Genomic DNA, 17,933 nt, shown 5'->3' on the forward strand with positions numbered 1-17,933 from the left:
TGGGGCTGAGTTCAGGGAAGAAGCTGCCTTTTCCCAGTCCCCTGGGAGCTCCTTTCTGGGGTGGCTTCCCTTCCTGTGGCACACCTGGGATAGCAGGAACACAAAGCTTTCCCCTTTTCTCCTCACCTTCCCATCCTCAGGAGGCTCCCAGCTTGGGAAACGTGCTCCTGCTTCCATTAGATCCGTGATCCATGAGCAGATTCCTTGTGGGAAGGCTGCCCAGTGTGAGGTAAGGTGCTCAGAGGGAAATTCTCGTGCAGGGTTATCCCAGATGGAGCATCCCGGCTGTCCCAGGGAATTGCAGCTGCTGTGCCGGGTGGGAACGGGAGCCCGGGGCAGGAAACAGCTGCCCAGCAGCTGCTGCCCAGTCTGTCCCAGGGGTTGTGTTTCCAGCGGGACAGGCGGCCTGGGATGCTGGCTGGAGAAAGTGGATGGGAGTGGGAAAGGCAGGAAAAGCCCCGTGGGGCCGGGATTTAGGGAGGCTGACACGGTTTGGATCCTCGCGGTGCCGATCTCGCAGCTCTGCCCTGTGCTCTTCGTGCTCTTCCATCGCCTCACTCCGGGAGGAGCCCGTGGTTCCCTGCGGGAGACGGGCGGGATGCAGGACGGCTCCAGGCATCCCCTGGATATCCAATATCCCGTTGCTGGCCCTGGTTTTGGGGTCTCTCTGGGGCCAGGGCTGGATGCACTCGGCTCTGGGATGCTGGAAGGGCTGGGGGAGCCGACCCAAACCAGTTCCGTGTTTCTGTGGAATAGTGCCGGGCTTTGGACAGGACACAGAATGAGGAATTTTCTTTAAAAGTGGAATTATTTTTTCCTGGTGTCTCCAGCTTGGCTGGTGGGGGAATAAAAGGAGAAAGTGTGAGTTGTGCAGGAGCTCGGCTGGGGCTGGCTCAGCTCTCCCCAGAGTTCTGCTGCCGGGAGCCACAGGGGGACACAACTGCTCCTGGAAAGGAGAAAAATCCCTTTCTTTCCCCTGGGGCCGTGGGAAGGGGCTGCGAGCAGCACAGCTGGGATGGGATTGCACTAAATGGCTTCTAAAAATCCTTCTGACCCAACCATCTGTGACCCCACAAGGGATGGGCTGGCAGGGTCTGTGTCCCCTGCTCCTCACCCCAGCATTCCCGTTCTCCTGCGGGTTTGAGGAGCATCCCGCAGCTCCACGAGCCCTTCTGCTGTAGGAAAGAGATTTCTTGTTTGTTTCTCTCTTTTTTCGGGCTGAATTCCTGCCTGGGGCTGGGGTGAGGTGCCCTGGGGCAGAGCGAGGGGCGATGCTGGGCTCACACCACACCCGCTGCTCTCTCTCTCTGTGTCTGTGCTTTATTTACAGCGTCCCAAGGAATGCTTTCCTGCCCTGGTGACGTGGATTTCAGCGTGGATTTCCTCTCCCTCCTGTGAACTCGGGCCAGGCTGGGGACTTGCAAGTAAAACGAGATCGTGTCTGGGCAGGGATGGAGGCTTGGAGGTGGCAATGAGCTGGTTCATAACAACAAAGAGGGAAAAAGGAGCCTTTGGCCCCAGGATTTATTCAGAGAGGGAGGCTGGGGGCTGTGAATGCCCTGGGCTGAGGTAGAAGCAGCTCCTTGGCAGAGGAGATCAGAGGGTCTTTGGCAGCGGCTGCAGGAAGCACTTTGTGTCTGGATTGAATCCCCAGGGCGAGGCCATGGGAAATCAGGTCAGTGTGGAGGTTTTATGAGTGCTGCAGCCAGCCCCACCTCCCAGGCTGGGTTAGAGCAGGAGGGAATCACAGAATGCTGGAATGGGCTGGCTTGGAAGGACCATAAAACTCACCCCATTCCACCCCTGCCATGGCAGGGACACCTCCCACTGTCCTGGGCTGCTCCAGCCCCATCCAGCCTGGCCTGGGACACTGCCAGGGATCCACCCTGTGCCAGAGCCTCCCCACCCTGCCAGGGAACTTCTCCCCATTATCCCTCGAGCCTGTCCCCCTGTAACTCCAGGTGCTCAGGAAGGGCCAGGAGGCTCCAGAGCTGTCACTGGAGGGACCCTGTGGGGATGTGCTGGAGCTCTCGGCCTTGGGGACACGCTCAGGAGGGATAATCAGGAATTCTTTGTTCTTGTGGCTGTCCCCAGCCCGAGGGAGGTGCTGGCAGGGGAGGTGATGCAGAGTTGGTTTAGGGAACCACTGACTTCACTTTCCAGGAGGAGCTGCAGTGACCTCGTCAGCAACACTCACGTTTAAACAGTGACTTGTAACTTCTAATAAAGAATTTTAGCACTAACAGAAGAGCTGTATGAGAAATCTTCAGTACTTTACTTCACTTGCACAGCACATTTTGTTTCCTCAGTCGGAGAAAGCGGTGTGTCCTCATCCAGCTCTTTCCACTCCTGGTTCTTTCTTTCCTGGAGTGCCCTGGGATGGGCAGTGCTGGCTCAGGTTCCTCAGGCAGTTCTTGTGGAGGCCGGTTTCTCTGCTGGTTTCTGCTGCTGGTGGCCAGTCCCCGTGTCCAGGTGGGAGCCCTGGGGTGTCCAGGGCTGCTGCTGGAGGCCCCAGGACAGGGAGGAGGATGGAGGAGGCAGAGGGGCTGCGGCTGCTGGGGGTAACCTGTGCCAGCTCCTCAGTGAGGAATTCCAGCTGTGCTCTCCCCACACGGGGTGAGGCTGCTCTTTGCCCTGCTGCTGGAGTTTTCCTTCTCCCCTCCACCCCCAGGAGCTCTCTCCTTTCCAGGAAAGCGTGGTAGACCATTGCCCGCTGGCACAACGCCCAGCTCTCCCCGCTCGCTGCTTTCCCTGCTTCCTCTGTGGCAAACACAACCTCTGCCGGCTCCCTCGGGCCGTGTCCCTTCCAAAGGAAACCTTGGAAGCACCTGCTGCATTTCCTGCAGCCCCAGCTCCGCTGTTCAGCCCTGTGCTCCCATGGCCAGACGAGCTCGGTGCTCCCGGGGCTGTTTGGGAGCCGAGGATGTCGAGAGCGCTGTTGTGGCTCACTGAAGTGCCCAGGACAGCAGGAACAGGGATGAGAGGAGGAGGAAAAAGGGTGGTTTTAGAATGGAGGGGTTTGGAGTGCTTTGATTTTTGCCCAGGGTGCTGCAGAGCCAAGGCTTGGCCCAGCTCCCTCCATCCCTCCCTGGGAACTGGGAAAACGGAGCCCTGCAACCCTGCCAAGGGGGGATCAGCCCTGTCACCCCCCAGGAGCCTGCTCTCGGTGCTCTCTGTCTTTGGGTGAGCTTTTGGAGGTTCTGGATGAGCTTTTGGAGGTTCTGGATGAGCTGGGGAATCATTCCTTGCATTTGGGGCTGCTCCAGGTGTTTGTGTGTGGGTGGCACCGTGCCCCTGGAGTGGGAGCCTGCAGGAGCTGGGGCTGCAGAGAGGGAATGCCCAGGAGCTGGGGCTATGGGGGGATGTGGGAACTGCCTGGCTCTGCCCCCAGCCCTGCCCAGGGATGTGGAGGGCCGGGAGTCAGGCCTGGAAAGCTGCAGGAGGGATGGCAGGAGCGAGGAGCAGCCCCTGCCCAGGAACAGCCCCTGGGTGGCCCTGGCTGTGTCCTGGGCTGGGACAATTGCACGCTCAGAGGAGAGGAGCAGCGGGACCCGGAGCTGAGGAGGGCAGGAGGAGCTGGGATGGGCTCAGATTCCGTGGGGTCTGTGCAGGAGCTGGCCCAGCGAGGATGAAGGCACCGGGCTGAGGAGCAGGAACACATCCCCTGGGCACTGCCCCGGCTATGGTGGGGCCGGCGGCCGCAGAGCCCCTGGAGGTACAGCAAGAGCAGGAGCCTCTGCTGGGCTCTGTCTGGAGCTCTGGCAGTGCCCCAGCAGTGCCCTGCTGCCCCCAGATCCACCCTGCCCAGCCTTGTCCTGGGTGCAAAGGGGCCAGACCCGTGCTGGAGTACAAGGCTTTATTCCATCCTCCCTGGGAGCCCACTGCCTGCAAATCCCCCCGCTCTCAGCAGGATACAGAGTACAGGGGAGTTAGACAAGGGGGCTGTGTCCATGGGCTGAGCCAGCTGGGCCCTGCCTGAGCCCACCTTTGGCCTCTGGTGCTCCATCACCCCAGGGCTGGTTTGGTCCCTCCGAGGTCCTGCTGTGCCCACTGGGCTCAGCCAGAGCTGGAATCCTGCAGGGACTGCCAGGCCTGGAGGTGTGAGGAGGTGGGGACTGCGCTGTCCACGAGGGCTGGGGGGGACAGAATCCCCATGGGAAGAGGTTCTTGTTCAGCAGCCGTGCTGAGCTCCTGGGCTCTGCAGCCTGGCTCGCTCACCACGTGCCCCGGTGCCACGTGCTGGGTGCGGTGCCAGGCCTGGCGCCTGCTGCGGTTCCCTGCCCTTTGTCCTCCCTGGAACCATCTCCCAAACATCTCCCACACTGAAACTCCTTCCTTCCCTTCCAGAGGCCGACACTGGACCTGCCCCACCCTCACAACCCAGAGGTGCCACCCCGGGGGTGCTTCCAGCCCCAGGTCCCGGCATCCGCAGCCCTGCCCGAGGTGGGGTCGGGTTCACGGGTGTCACCATGGGGACACTTTGTCTTGCAGTGGCAGACGTGGCCCTGGTGCCTTTCCCACTGCAGGGAGCCGCTGGGAGGTGTCACCGAGGCTGGGATGTCCCCTGTGTGTCCTCAGAGACCCTTCCTCCTTCCCTGCAGGGCGGCACCGAGCCGCAGCCACCCCCGGGCCCTTCTTGGCTCGTCCCTCAGCACAAGGGACACCACGGAAGGAGAGGCTGTGCCAGCCCCGGGGGAGCGCAGGGGGAGTCACAGGTCGAGGCGGAAAGCCCCGAAGTAACTGGCGGCGGCATCGTTGGAGTCGATGGCCAAGGAGGAGACGGAGACGAAGAGCTCATCCCCGGCCTTGAGCTCGAAGAGTCCGCCCTGGTAGAGCGCGTGGAGCCCGTAGTCGGCGTCGGGCGCCCAGCACTTGGTGCCCACTCCCTTGAGCAGCAGCACGGGCGGGCTGTGGGCCGGCTGCCACTGGATGCACTGCACCAGCTGCGGGCCCGAGTCGCGGCCGGCGCCGCGGTAGCGGAAATAGATCTGGGAGTACACGTAGTACTTTCCCGGCTGCTCCACGCGCAGCCGCCCGGCGCGGTAGCTCATGTTGTGCACGTGGGAGTGCAGGCTGCCGTGCCCCCAGTGCGCGATGGCGTGGCGGCACGACTGCGACAGGTTCCCGAAGCTCTGCGAGCGTCCTGCGGGAAGGGAGAGGCTCTGAGGGGAGCCAGGGGCACACGGAGGGGAGGGGAGGGGAGGGGAGGGGAGGGGAGGGGAGGGGAGGGGAGGGGAGGGGAGGGGAGGGGAGGGGAGGGGAGGGGAGGGGAGGGGAGGGGAGGGGAGGGGACAGCTCTGGCTCCTTCCCGGTCACCCGGCTCGGAGGGCTGGAGCTCGGCTCTCCCCATCCGCCCCAGCGCCTCCTCCCTCCTGCTCCCTGCCCTTCGATCTCGGTCCTGAGAGCTGCTGCCCAACTCACCATCCTGAGCCAGGCTCTGTGGGCGGAGGGTGAGATGTGCCGAGGGTTTCCCAGCTGTTTTGGGAGGAAGCTGCCCCTCTGAGGTGTTGAAGTAGCTCCGCCAGGCCTCTGCAGGAGAGGGACAGATGCTGTAAGGACAGCGTGGGGACAGCCGGCCCCACGCCAGCAGGGCAGGGACTGCCCCACTGACCCACCAGAGCAAAAGGTTATTGAGGGATGGAAATGTCTCGTCAATCATCAACCAACACATCTGCGTGTGCCACCACCCTGGGTCCCCTGCCTGTCCCCAGCCCAGCCCCAGAACGTGTGTGACATTGCAAGTGACAATCCTGGCTCCCCCCTCTCCTGCCCCAGCTCACGGCACTGGAGTGTGCCCCAGGAGTGACATCCCCCCAGGACTGCTGGCCTCCCGGGATCACAGCTCCCAGAAATCACAGCTCCTGGGATCACAGATCCCAGAAATCACAGCTCCTGGGATCACAGCTCCCACAGATCACAGCTCCCACAAATCACAGCTCCCACAAATCACAGCTCCCAGGATCACAGCTCCTATGGATCACAGCTTCCATGAATCGCAGCTCCCGGGATCACAGCTCCCAGAAATCACAGCTCCCATGGATCACATGAGATCACAGCTCCCGGGATCACAGCTCCTGGGATCACAGCTCCCACAGATCACAGCTCCCACAAATCACAGCTCCCACAAATCACAGCTCCCGGGATCACAGATCCCAGAAATCACAGTTCCTGGGATCACAGCTCCTGGGATCACAGCTCCCACAGATCACAGCTCTCATGGATCACAGCTCCCGGGATCACAGCTCCTGGGATCACAGCTCCCAGAAATCACAGCTCCCAGGATCACAGCTCCTGGGATCACAGCTCCCACAGATCACAGCTCCCAGGACCACACGAGATCACAGCTCCCAGGACCAGGCTCTGGCCTCAGCCCCAGAGCTGGCCCAGGAGGGGCTCACCCTTCACGGCACTCCTGCGGATGATGTTCTCGGTCACCTGCACCACAGAGAAGAGAAAGTTCCCGGTTAAAGGTGACCTGGGGGTTCCCCATGCCTGAGCTCCTGCTCCAAACCTCCACCCCCTCCCTGTCACGCTGTCTCTGGGCCCCACCACCTCCTCACCGTGGAGGGCTTGAGTCCCACTCCCACCCTGAACCATCCTGGCTATTCCCCCTCCCACTGCTCCAGTGAGAAGGGTGGGGAAACTGAGGCACGGGGACAAGCAGGAGCTCTCCCATCCTCCCCTGGTCCCGGGCTCACCGTGGCCACGTAGGCTTTGATGGTGCTGGCCAGCTTGAGGCAGCCCTGGCTGCTGCTCAGCTCCTCCAGGTTGGAGCCCTCGGGCTGCTGATTGAGCACCTGCAGACACCGCAGCTCCTCCGCGCTGCCCGGAGCCTGGGATTTCAGCTGGGATGGAAACAGAGCGGGATGGCAAACTGGGACAGCCCGAGGGAGCAGCCGGGATCCTGCTGGGGTGGGAGCAGGGGGCAGCTGTCTTCAGCTCCTCCAGCACCAGAGAACAACTGGACACTGGGATCAGTTCAGCTTCTGTATCCATGGGATACTGGGATCAGTTCAGCCCCTGTATCCACGGGATACTGGGATCAGTTCAGCCCCTGTATCCATGGGATATTGGGATCAGTTCAGCCCCTGTATCCATGGGATATTGGGGTCAGTTCAGGCCCTGTATCCAGAGGACAGCGCTGGGAGGTCAGATTGAAAGGATGTGGGTTCATCTCTGCCCTCCGGAGCCCCGGCCGGTGCTGGCCCTGGCCATTTCCCCCGGGCTGTTCCTGCACACACCTGCCCGCCCGGGTGGGAGTGCCGGGAAGCAGCGAATCCCCCCGGGACAGGGCTGTTCCCTTGGGAATGCTCCGGGCTGGCTGCGGGGTGTGCCCGGCACGGCACGGGGAGCTCCAGAGGAACCCCGGAGATGTTCCGAGAGCTCTGCAGCCAGGCTGGCTGTTCACCTGGACAAGGCTCCAGGGAGAGCTCAGAGCTCCTTCCAGGACACAAAGGGACTCCAGGAGAGCGGCTCCCTGCTCCCAGCAGGGATCCAGTGACCGGCCGCTGAAATTAGCGCAAGTTGTTCCACGACAGCGGTTTCCCCTCCCTCCGCCTCTTCCCTCGGGCTGCGTCTCTCAATTCCCCTCCTGTCCCCGCCTTTCATGTAAATCCCTCTCAGCGGGACCTCATGTGAGCCAGGGATGGAGACAAAGGCCGAAGGAGGGCTGGAGCCCGCTCCAAAGGATGCTCCGCTGGATCCAGACAGGCTGTTTATTCCCCTGCATCCGTGGGCAGGGCTTTTCCTTCTTCCCCGTCTCTGCTGTGATTTGTGGAATGTCTGGCACTGCTGGACCCTTTTTCTTTTTTTTTTTTGCCGCACCTCAGGGATGAGGGCGGCTTCCATGGAGTTGCTGCCAGCCCCGAACTTCTCCCTGCCCACGGATCTCCTGGCTGGCGTTTCCCTCCGCTGCTGGGGGGTTGTTGTGGGTCAGCAGCCGAGGGGAGCGGCTGGCGAGGCTGCTGAAAGGATCAGAGCCGTCACGGCCAAGTTTGGGAGTGGTTTTTCCCGAGTGACCCCGTGGGAGGTGGGGATGGCGGGATCCCAGCACAGTTGGCGGGGCTGCGCTGGAACGAGCAAAGAGCTGCTGGAATGGGGGGTCCCACATCTCACAAAGGATTTGGGGGTCCTGGAGTGCGGGGGAGATGGGAATGGGAGGAGGGAGAGATGAAGCCCAGGGAAGTTCGTCAGCACCCCCACCTGGGGCTGGAGACTCCGATGGGATCCCAGGGCAGGGCCCCCCTCTCCCGGTGCAAAACTCAGCTCCAGGCGGGGCCCGGGACAAAGGCGCCACATCTGGATCGGGGACAGTGTCCACCCCTCCGCCCACGCCTGCACAGCTGGATCTGCAGCTCCGGACGGAGCTCGGGCAATGTCCACCCCCACCCCACATCTGGATATGCGGCTCCCTGGAGACAGTGCCCACCCCCCAATCCACATCTGGAGCCGCCTGTCCCAGGGCAGCTGGGGCAGTGCCCACTCCCCAGTCCACATCTGGGTGCCCAAACCACATCTGGAGCCGCGTGTCTCAGGGCAGCTGGGGCAGTGTCCACTCCCCAGTCCACATCTGGGTGTCCAATCCACATCTGGGTGCCCAAACCACATCTGGAGCCGCCTGTCCCAGGGCAGCTGGGGCAGTGCCCACCCCGCAGCCCTCCCCGCGAGCCGGTCGCTGCCGTGCCCGGGGCTCGGGGCTGGAGCGGGCAGAGCCCGGGACCCGCAGAGCCCTCCCGCAGCCGCCGGGACTCCCGGGGCCGCAGCCCCGCCGCCGGGCCCGGGACAAAGCTCACCTTGGAGATGGCCATGGTGAAGTAGACGAAGAGGCCGGTGGTGGAGGCGATCTGCAGGGCCAGGATAGCCATGACGGCCACGCTGCCCCACAGCGGCCCGCACCGCCGCCGCCGCTGCCCCCGCGCCGCCCCGGGGCCGCCGTCCGGACCGGCAGCGGGGCAGGCACCGGCAGCGGGCCCGGGAGCCTCGGGCAGCATCGGCGTGTGGGAGCCGCCGCTGTCGGAGCGCAGGTACTGCCCGGCGCTGGGCGGGTGCGGGGCCATGGCCCGGCCCGGCCCGGTCCCGGTCCCGGTGCCGCTGCCCCGGTGCGAGCGCGGCGGGACGGGCGGGGAGGGACGGGCGGTGGGCGGGGCTTGATCACGAGGGGGCGGAGCCTGTGCCCGAAGGGGGCGGGGTCCGTGTTAGAGGGGCGGGGCCTGTGCCCGAGGGGGCGGGGCCTCTCCTGGCCACCGAGGGGACACCGGGACCGGGGGTGGCCTCGGGGCTGCGGCTCGGGAGGCGGCGGGGACGGAGCGTGTCCCCAGCGAGCCCCAGGGTGTCGCTTCACGGCTACAGAGCCACAGGACACAGGGAACGGGTTCCCACTGCCACAGGGCAGGGTGGGCAGGCCCTGGCACAGATTCCCAGAGCAGCTGGGGCTGCCCCTGGATCCCTGGCAGTGCCCAAGGCCAGGCTGGACAGGGCTTGGAGCAGCCTGGGACAGTGGGAGGTGTCCCTGCCATGGCAGGGGTGGCACTGCGTGGGTTTTTAGGTCCCTTTCTCCCAGCGCATTCCATAATTCATGAGTATGCTTCATGCCACCATCACAGGGCAGTGTGGGAATTTCTGGGGAGATCCCAGGTGAGAAGAGCTCAGTGTCCCTGGGCTGAGAACAGCGGCCTCAGGGCTGGAGGGACATGACCCGAGCTGGGGTTAGGTGAAGGGCCTCACATCAGCTCTGGCCACCAGCAAAGGCTCAGAGAGGTGCAGGTTTGCAGGACGGGGGACAAGAGCTGCTGAGCATCTCCTGGAGGCCCTGCTGGGGTGGCCGTGCCCACCCTGCCCTCCTGGACCACAGGGCTGCCCCTCCCTGCTGAGCCCCAGGCTCTGTCCTGCTGCTGGCTCACATTCCCATTGCTCTGCAGTAGGAATGGGAGCAGGCTGGAATGCAGGAAGGTGGGATGAGCTGCTGCTCCCTGGTGCTGCTGTGGAGGCTCCGTGCTCAGGTGCTGTTACCTGTGAGATGAAAGTGAGACCCTGAGAGGCCACAGGAGCACTCGTGTCCCTGCAGCAGTGCTCCCTCCTGTCCTGCTGGGCCCTGGGGAGGGTGGGTGGCCTCAGCCCACACCCCAGGCAGCTCAGCAGCCCCCAGACCCACCATGGTGGTGGCTGCTCTGTGGGTTTACCCTTCCCAGGACGTCCGACCCCACAGTGTCCCCAGAAGCCAGAGCTCCTCTGCTCGGAGCAGGGGATCTCCCACCCCAAAGCATCTGCCAGGAGTGATTTCACTGCCTCTCTGCCAGCTCAGTGTGTGCCCAGTGCCAGAGCCCCATCCCTGCCCGGGCACGGAGCTGTTTCCCCAGGCGAGGTGCCTTCCTTGGAGTTTGGGAAGGGCACTGAGCTGGGAGAGAGGTGACTAGTCATGTCTAAAAAAACCCCACGACAGCTCAACCCTCCTGGCTGTGCTCAGGAAAAGGGCTCAGGACCTGCCAAGCCAGGTGGGGAGAGAAGAGCTGCAAAGGGCACCTGGGGAACAGTTGCCAGCCTGGTCTAGTGGAAGGTGTCCCTGTCCATGGAATGGGATGAGTTTCAGGTCCCTTCCAAACAAAACCATTCCACAATTGTAGGGCTTGCCCTTTGGGGCACAGATGTTTATGCTGAAGGAGCCTGAGGCCACTGCTCTTTGTGCTGCCCCGTGGGATGGGACAGGGGCACGGCTGAGGAGCAGAGGGAAAGCAGGAGAAACCCGGGGAGAGAGAAGGTTTGTCTGTGAGTCAGGGCAGGACCAGAACTGGAGCTGTGCAGGGAAAATTGGGTGGGAGCCAGGGGGGAAAAGAACGCCTCAATCCTGGCTGAGGAGTTGTTTTTCACTTCTAATGTTTCCTGGTCCGTGCACTGGGAGAGCTGGGTCATGGAAATCTGTTTCCTCAGTGCTGTGTGCTGCAGAGCAAGTGCAGGGGAGCAGGAGAGGGGCTTTTTGGGGTCTCTTGGTGCCCTCGGTGAGGCTGGCATGGGGGAAACGCGGCAGGAGATGCTGCTGTGGACCTGGAGCTGCGTCTGTCATTTCCCAGCCCGTCCCTCAGATCGGCTTGGGTTTGCTTCAGGCAGGATGGTGCAATTTTAGATGTTTTCCACGTTTCCTGGGATGGAAGGCAGACCCCCTGAGCAGGATGCTCCTCCTCGGGGAGGTTCCAGAGCCGGCTCGCAGCTCCTTTCACCCAGCCCAGCCCGGCTCTGGCTGGGGCAGCTGATGACTCCGGACATGTGCTGGCCACACGGTCCTGCCTCGGGAAACAGCAGCTCCTGCGGCCTGAAGTCATCGCCTGAGGCTCAGGAGCTGCTGTAACCTCCCTGGAATGTGCCCTCAGATGTTTGTCTTTCGACTGGACCCATCAGTTCCTGGGCTGAGGTGTTTTTTTTTTTGGGAAAAACCTCTTCCTCATCACACCGTACTCCCAGTGGGAGGGTCAGGCATCCAACCTCTTCCCTCCAGCCCTGGGAGCAGCCCAGCCCTTCCCTGGCTCTCTCCTGTCCCGGGTTTGTTTGTCCCCGTTATCACAGAGCAGGTGACATTCCCTGATGGTGACATCGGAGCCTCCTCTCTCTGATCTGATCTCCTCGCTCCCTCTAGTGGGATTGGGATGGCTCCTGCCTGTGTCCCCGTTCCTCCTCTTGAAGTCCTCCTGGAGATCCTCACCATGCCACGCTGGCTTGTTTTGTTGTTTTTCTGTTTTTTATTTTTCCTACCACAAAGCGCCCAGCACTTCCCAAGCTGCCCAACCTCTTGGGGAAGGAGAAAAGCATTGTCCTGATCCCTCCTGGGAGATCCCGAGGTGAATCTCCTCCTGCAGGAGCAGCGTCCCAGCCGTGTCCCGTCCTTCCCCCAGCAGGGCTGCTCCGGGCAATGGTCAAAGCCCCGGTTTTTGTGGCTGAGGGGGGATCCCGGGGACAGGGCACGGGGCGAGGCCGTTCCCCGGTGCCCCCGAGCTGGGATTTGGGGGTTTTACACCGTGGCAGGAGGGGGAGGGACAGGAGGGACAGGAGGGACGGGGGGAGGCAGCGCCTTGGGGGGTTCTGTGTGTTGGGTTTGGATGTCCTTGGAAAGGGGAGAGGGAGGAGGAGGAGAGGAAAGGAGGGAAGGGAAGAAGAGGAGGAGAGGAGAAGGGCAGCAGGGGAGGGTAAGGAGGGGTGGAGGAGGAGGAGGAGGAGGCGGAGGGGAGCACAGGGCCCGCCCGCTGCCGCCCTAAGGAACCGCCGGGGCCTCGTGGCGGAGCTGCCGCCGCTCCGGCCCCGCCGATGTTCCCCGTCCCCTTCCTCCCCCTCCTCCTCCTCCCCCTCCTCCTCGGCCCCGGCAGCGCGGCGGCCGCCCCGGCGGTCACAGGCGAGTGTCAGCCCCGGGCCCGTGGGGCCGGTCCCGGGCCGGGCTGCCCCAGGCTCTGCCCCGACCGTTTCGGGGCGGTTGGGCCCGGCTGGGCCCGGCTGGGCCGGGGGAGGCGGGCGGGACCCCCCGTCCCGCATGGAGCCGCTCCCGCCTTTGGGGAGCTTTCCCTGGCGCCCGGTTAAGGACGCGAAGGCGGCTCCGGGCTCGGGCACGCCTTAATCCCGGGGAAAAGCTCTCAGGGCCCGCTCGGGCAGGGGCTCGGGGCTGTTTTGGCTCCCGGCGCGGGGCTCCCGCAGCTCTGTGCCCTCAGGAGCGCTGCCATGGCCCCGCCGCAGGGCCTGAGGGCTGAGCCCGGCACGGCCCGGGGGGTTCGGCCCCTCAGGGGAGGCCCCCAGCCCCGGGCAGCACAGGAGACACCTGGAGCTGCTGGAGACAGCCCAGAGGAGCCGCGGAGCTGATCCAGGGCTGGAGCCCCTCTGGGGCCAGGCTGGGAGAGCTGGAGGCGTTCAGAGAGGAGAAGCTCCAGGGAGAGCTCAGAGCCCCGTGCTGGGCCTGAAGGGGCTCCAGGAGAGCTGGAGAGGGACTGGGGACAAGGGATGGAGGGACAGGACCCAGGGAATGGCTTCCCCAGTGTTAGATGGGATTTTGGGCAGGAATTGTTCCCTGGCAGGGTGGGCAGGCCCTGGCACAGGTGCCCAGAGCAGCCCCTGGATCCCTGGCAGTGCCCAAGGCCAGGCTGGATGGAACTGGGAGCAGCCTGGGACAGGGGAAGGTGTCCCTGCCCATGACCCTGGGTGATCTTCAAAGTCCCTTCCCACCCAACCCCTTCCATGAGTGATGATTCTCCAAACAATCCCGGTGAATCTGCGGCACGAGGGGCTCCTGCAGCAGCTCCCCGTGGCCGTGGGGTGACTCCTGCTTTCTCTTGCAGCCCGCACGCTCGCTCCCTGCTACTCGGCCGACCTGCGCCCGGCCGTGGGGAGCCTGCTGTCGGCCGTGGGCTGCACCGTGCTGCTGACGGTGCCCGTGCAGCGCGGCAGTGGCACCGTGCTCTGGGAGTACCGGGCGGGCTCGGAGGAGGGGGTCATCCTCAGCTATGCCTTCCCTCAGCCCCCCAGCGTGTCCCCGCTCTACGAGCACCGCGCCACCTTCAACGAGTCCACGCTGTCGCTGCAGGTGTTGCTGCAGCAGGGGGACGACGGCAGCTTCTACCGCCTCAGGACCCAGGAGGAGACCACGGCCTGGTTCCGTCTGCACGTGCTGGGTGAGTGGTGCCACGGCCAGCCCTGCTCTGCGGGCCGGGCTTGGCACGGGTGTGAGCGCTGACGCTGCCTCTGCCTCTCCCAGAGCCGCTGTCCCCGCCGAGAATCGAGGGCAGCTCCTTGGTGAAGGCAGGAGGCAACACCAAACTGGTTTGCCACGTGCTGGATGGGAAGGCAGACGCCTTCTGGTGGAAGAAGAACGGGGAGCCGCTCCTGGAAAGTGATCGAATCCAGGTCGTGAGGAACACCACGCTCTACATCCTGCGGGTGTCCATCAGCGACAGCGGCTACTACACGTGCGCGGTGAGGAACGCCGTGAGCCACAACGAGACCTCCTTCCTGCTCAAAGTCCACCGTGAGTGCATTCCCTCCCCGTGCCCGGGAGAGAACCAGGGCCACAGCCCCACGAAGGGGATTCTCTCTCCCTGCCTGTGCTGAGCAGACAGTGCTGGGAGGTTTGGGTGGGTTCAATTCAGTTTGCTCTGGTGCAGAGGCTCTGGGTTCTCCCATTTGCAGACTCTGCCAACGTGGTGCTGCCTGTGGTCCTGGCCTGTGTCATCATCGGCATGCTCGCAGGTGGGTGCTGGGGTGACTCTTGGCCCTGTTTCTGCCTGGTGGGTGCCATGGCCACCAGAGGTGGGTGAAAGGGTCCCATGTGGCACATCCCTGCCAGGACCTGGCTCTCCCACCCTGGCATCCTGTGGGCAAGGGCTGTGCTTTGTCACAGCTGCAGTTTCCAGTCCAGGGAGGTGATGCTGGCCCCCGTTGATGATGATGATGATGGTGGGGCTCTGAGCAGGCTGGGCTAGTGGAAGGTGTTGCTGACCATGGCAGGGGTTGGAACTGGGCTTTGAAGGTCCCTCCATCCCAAATGCTTCTGGGATTCTGGGATTCTCTGATGCTGCTGCTTTGTCCCCAGGTGTCTTTGTCTGGTGGCAGAGAAAGGAGGACTCATGTGACAACTGTTGGTAAGATGTCTCCAGTCCCCTCTTGGGGTGGCCCCCTTGCTCCAGCCAAAATTTTCTCTCTACAAGCCCAAATTTATCCTTGGCTGGATGTGAGTGAGCTGGAGAAGTGGGAGAGCTCAGGGTGCTATTCCAGCCTCTCTGGTAAGAGGCTGCTCCCCCACCCTGGAGGTTCAAAGGGTTTGCTGTCCCCTCTATTTAATCCCCACTCTGGAAATATTCCTGATTCCTCCACCCAGAGCCTGACACTCCTGCTTATCTTAGCTCTGACTAATGGGTGGGCTTTTAAATACTCCAGAGATGTCTGGGAAGCAAGTGGTTCTCGAGATTTTCTCAGAAATCACTCCCTCTCTGTGACCACAAACACACTCAGGCTGTTCACTGGAGCTTCCTGGAGGGTGAGGATGAGGATGTGAGTCCCTTGGGATGGGAAACCCATCCTGTGAGGTGTCTGGTTACAAACAAGGAGCTCTCAGGTGTCTTGTGCAGTCAGATCCCAGGGAACTCCAGCCAGAGATAAACTGGCCCAGGTAGCTCCTGGAATTTGGAGCAGGGCAGAGGTCCAGACCTCCTGGTGCTGCCAGCGTGGGACACTCTGAGCTGCTGAGGCCCTGGAGGGGTCCAAGTGCCCAGGACATGGCTCATGTGAGGCTCTCTCTTCTTGCAGGTAGAGCTGGCTCAGCCGCTGCCCCTCTCTGGTGATGGATCCTCTGGGAGTGCCGGGTATCCCATCCCAGCCTCTCCTGGGCTCACCTGTCAAGTGTTCAAGCTGCCAGAACCTGCAAATATTTTTTTGGAAAACTTTGTTTTGGACTCTTTCTGTGTTGTCCTGCTCTTCCTGTTGTGCATCCCTGGGGAGAGGGATGTTCCTGCTCCCCCCTCCATCCTCCTGGCTTCCTGCAGAGGCCTCGATGGGCTCATGGCTCTGCAAAGAGTTGAGTTTCTGAAAGCAGATCCCTGGGAAATCCTGCAGCCAGCTGAGGAGGGGATGCCCCCGAGCCCATCACCTCCCCCCCGGGCTCTGCAGCATCTGGGGACATCCCTGGGGCCATCCCTGGGGCCATCCCTGGGGCCATCCCCGGGGACATCCCTGGGGCCATCCCTGGGGCCATCCCTGGGGCCATCCCTGGGGACATCCCTGGGGACATCCCCTCCTCTTCCCAACACCGTGCTGGTGCCAGCTTGTCCTTCCCGTTTGCTGCTCCTGCGAGTGACATCAGCCCTGGCTGACTGCATCCAGGGAGCCCTGCTCCTGTCCCCTCCTGTCCCTGCTGTCCCCTGCTGTCCCTGCTCCTGTCCCCTCCTGTCCCTGCTGTCCCTGCTCCTGTCCCTGCTCTTGTCCCTGCTGTCCCTGCTCCTGTCCCTGCTGTCCCTGCTCCTGTCCCTGCTCCTGTCCCTGCTGTCCCTGCTCCTGTCCCTGCTGTCCCTGCTCCTGTCCCTGCTCCTGTCCCTGCTGTCCCTGCTCCTGTCCCTGCTGTCCCCTGCTGTCCCCTGCTCCTGTCCCTGCTGTCCCTGCTGTCCCTGCTGTCCCTCCTGTCCCTGCAGTCCCTGCTGTCCCTGCTGTCCCCACTGTCCCCTCCCTCCCCGTGCTGTCTCTGCAGGGCTGTCCTGGCCTTTGCTGTGCAGGGGATGCTGCTCCTTCAGCTGAGTCTGGAGAGCTCTGGGGTCTCTGCCGAGTGCTGGACCCCACTGTTGGTCACCCTGGGACATTTGCACCCCCTTTTAGTGTGAGGGGGAGATCCCGGGCCCAGGGCCCTCCCTGAGCCAGTCCCCAGCACCTCTGGAGCAGGCTGGGGACCTCTCAAAGGCAAACTGGAAAACTGGGGGACATTGAGGGGCCATCTCAGCCTGGGGGTTCGTGGAGCCATTAAAGGAAGCCGAGGAGTTTGGGTGGGATAAATGAGATTGCAGCCCCGCTGGAAGCTGCAGGGCAGGTTGTCACGTTCTCTGTTGGACTTGAGGGTGTAAAACGTAGCCAGATGTTTTACAAGAAATACTTTCCTAAGTTTTGGGGAGTTGTCTGTGAATGCTTTTGGAGACTCTGTGGTTTGCTGGAGTCTGTTGCTGCTAACAAAGAGTGTGTGTTATCCCAGAAGGTTTTGCTGTCGTGTTTGGGGGTGGGCAGTGGGGTTGGATCAGCCCCTGGTGGGGTGTGGCTGGTGGCAGATCTGGGAATGCTGGATTCATCCCTGGCTCCGGGAGAGCCCTGGGTTAGGGCAAAAAAGAAATCTCTGAATGGATTCCTTCCAGAAAGCAAATTCAAGCAGCTCCTCCCACAACTGGTTTGGGAAAAGATTTCCTTGGAGAAAAGTGTAAAAGCTTTATTTACTTTATTTTGTTTATTTAACAAGCAGAGTATTCACAAGCGTGAAAAATGACTAATATTAATAAAACCTCTTGCAGTTCTGAAGGGGTGGCAAATTCAGAAAGTCCTTGTCATGGGGTGTACCTCAGCCTGCTCAGTCCCTTATCAGCACCTCCTGTGCTGGAAAAATGCAGCCCAGGCCCTGGGGGGCCACAGCTGTGAGCTCCTGGTGTTTTCCTGGGGTTTCAGTCCAGAGCAGGTTCGAACAGATCCGAGAAAAAGGAAAAATAAACCAAAACCCACAGTGCAGGGAACTCCTCTGCCTCAGCTGGCTAAAAAAAACTAACTAAAATAAAGCAAAGGGGAGCTGTCCTGCTGTCTGTCCGTGCTGCAGAGAACAGAGCCCAGCAGGAGAATGTGGAGGAGTCAGCGCCCTTTCTGCAAACAAACTGAGCTTCTTTTCTCCCCCTTGGCTCTCAGAACCTCACTGAGAGGTGCAGAACCTCAGCTGCAGCATGAACAGAACAAAGTGGGGACAGGAGCACCCTGAGGCCACCCCAGGAGCACCCTGAGGTCACCCCAGGAGCACCCTGAGGTCACCCCAGGAGAGGGAGAGGATCCCTTGCTCTTGAGGACAGCCCTTGCTCCCCTCGTGGGGTTCCTGCAGCCCCATCCCTCCCTCCCCTGCTGCTGTGGCAGTGACAGCCCGAGGGGCCCAGCTGGGCTTGGGAACAGCCCCGAGCTCTGCTCCAAACCTGGGGAGGGTATTTTTAACCTGGCCCCGTTCCCTGAGTCACGGGGGCCTGGCAGGGAGGAGCTGCTGCTCAAGGAGCTGCGTCGGGGCTGCCCCTGGGGGGCTTTTTGGGGGGGTTTGGGGTTCACCTCGGGGTGCAGGGCTGTGCTCAGCAGCTGTTAGAGGCTGGGAATGCCTGCAGGAAACACCTCAGTGCATTGTGAGAGCCGGGAAAAACAGCCCCTGGTACAGGCTGAGCATGAGTTGAATCCTGCCCGGAGTAAATCAATCCCAG

The 17,933-nt window shown here is 62.4% G+C and overlaps 2 protein-coding genes across 2 annotated transcripts; one reads left to right on the top strand and one right to left on the bottom strand.

Annotated features, from left to right (window-relative positions):
- Window positions 1-3,415: 3,415 nt before the first annotated feature.
- On the bottom strand, window positions 3,416-9,100 carry LOC131583467 (tumor necrosis factor ligand superfamily member 10-like). Its single transcript, XM_058847596.1, has 5 exons — window positions 8,793-9,100; window positions 6,699-6,845; window positions 6,399-6,435; window positions 5,422-5,529; window positions 3,416-5,143 (listed from the first exon to the last, which is right to left on the bottom strand). Exons 1-5 carry the CDS (start codon window positions 9,054-9,056, stop codon window positions 4,710-4,712), a joined length of 990 nt encoding a protein of 329 aa, XP_058703579.1. The 5' UTR covers window positions 9,057-9,100; the 3' UTR covers window positions 3,416-4,709.
- A 3,076-nt stretch (window positions 9,101-12,176) lies between these two features.
- Window positions 12,177-15,418, top strand: LOC131583473 (HEPACAM family member 2-like). The gene is made up of 6 exons (XM_058847611.1): window positions 12,177-12,373; window positions 13,305-13,637; window positions 13,721-13,990; window positions 14,152-14,211; window positions 14,555-14,603; window positions 15,268-15,418. The coding sequence occupies exons 1-6, from the start codon at window positions 12,289-12,291 to the stop codon at window positions 15,269-15,271; spliced, it is 801 nt and encodes a 266-aa protein (XP_058703594.1). The 5' UTR covers window positions 12,177-12,288; the 3' UTR covers window positions 15,272-15,418.
- The last annotated feature ends 2,515 nt before the right edge of the window (window positions 15,419-17,933 follow it).

Source organism: Poecile atricapillus, chromosome 12 (assembly GCF_030490865.1).
Source record: "Poecile atricapillus isolate bPoeAtr1 chromosome 12, bPoeAtr1.hap1, whole genome shotgun sequence".
Lineage (NCBI taxonomy): Eukaryota > Metazoa > Chordata > Aves > Passeriformes > Paridae > Poecile > Poecile atricapillus.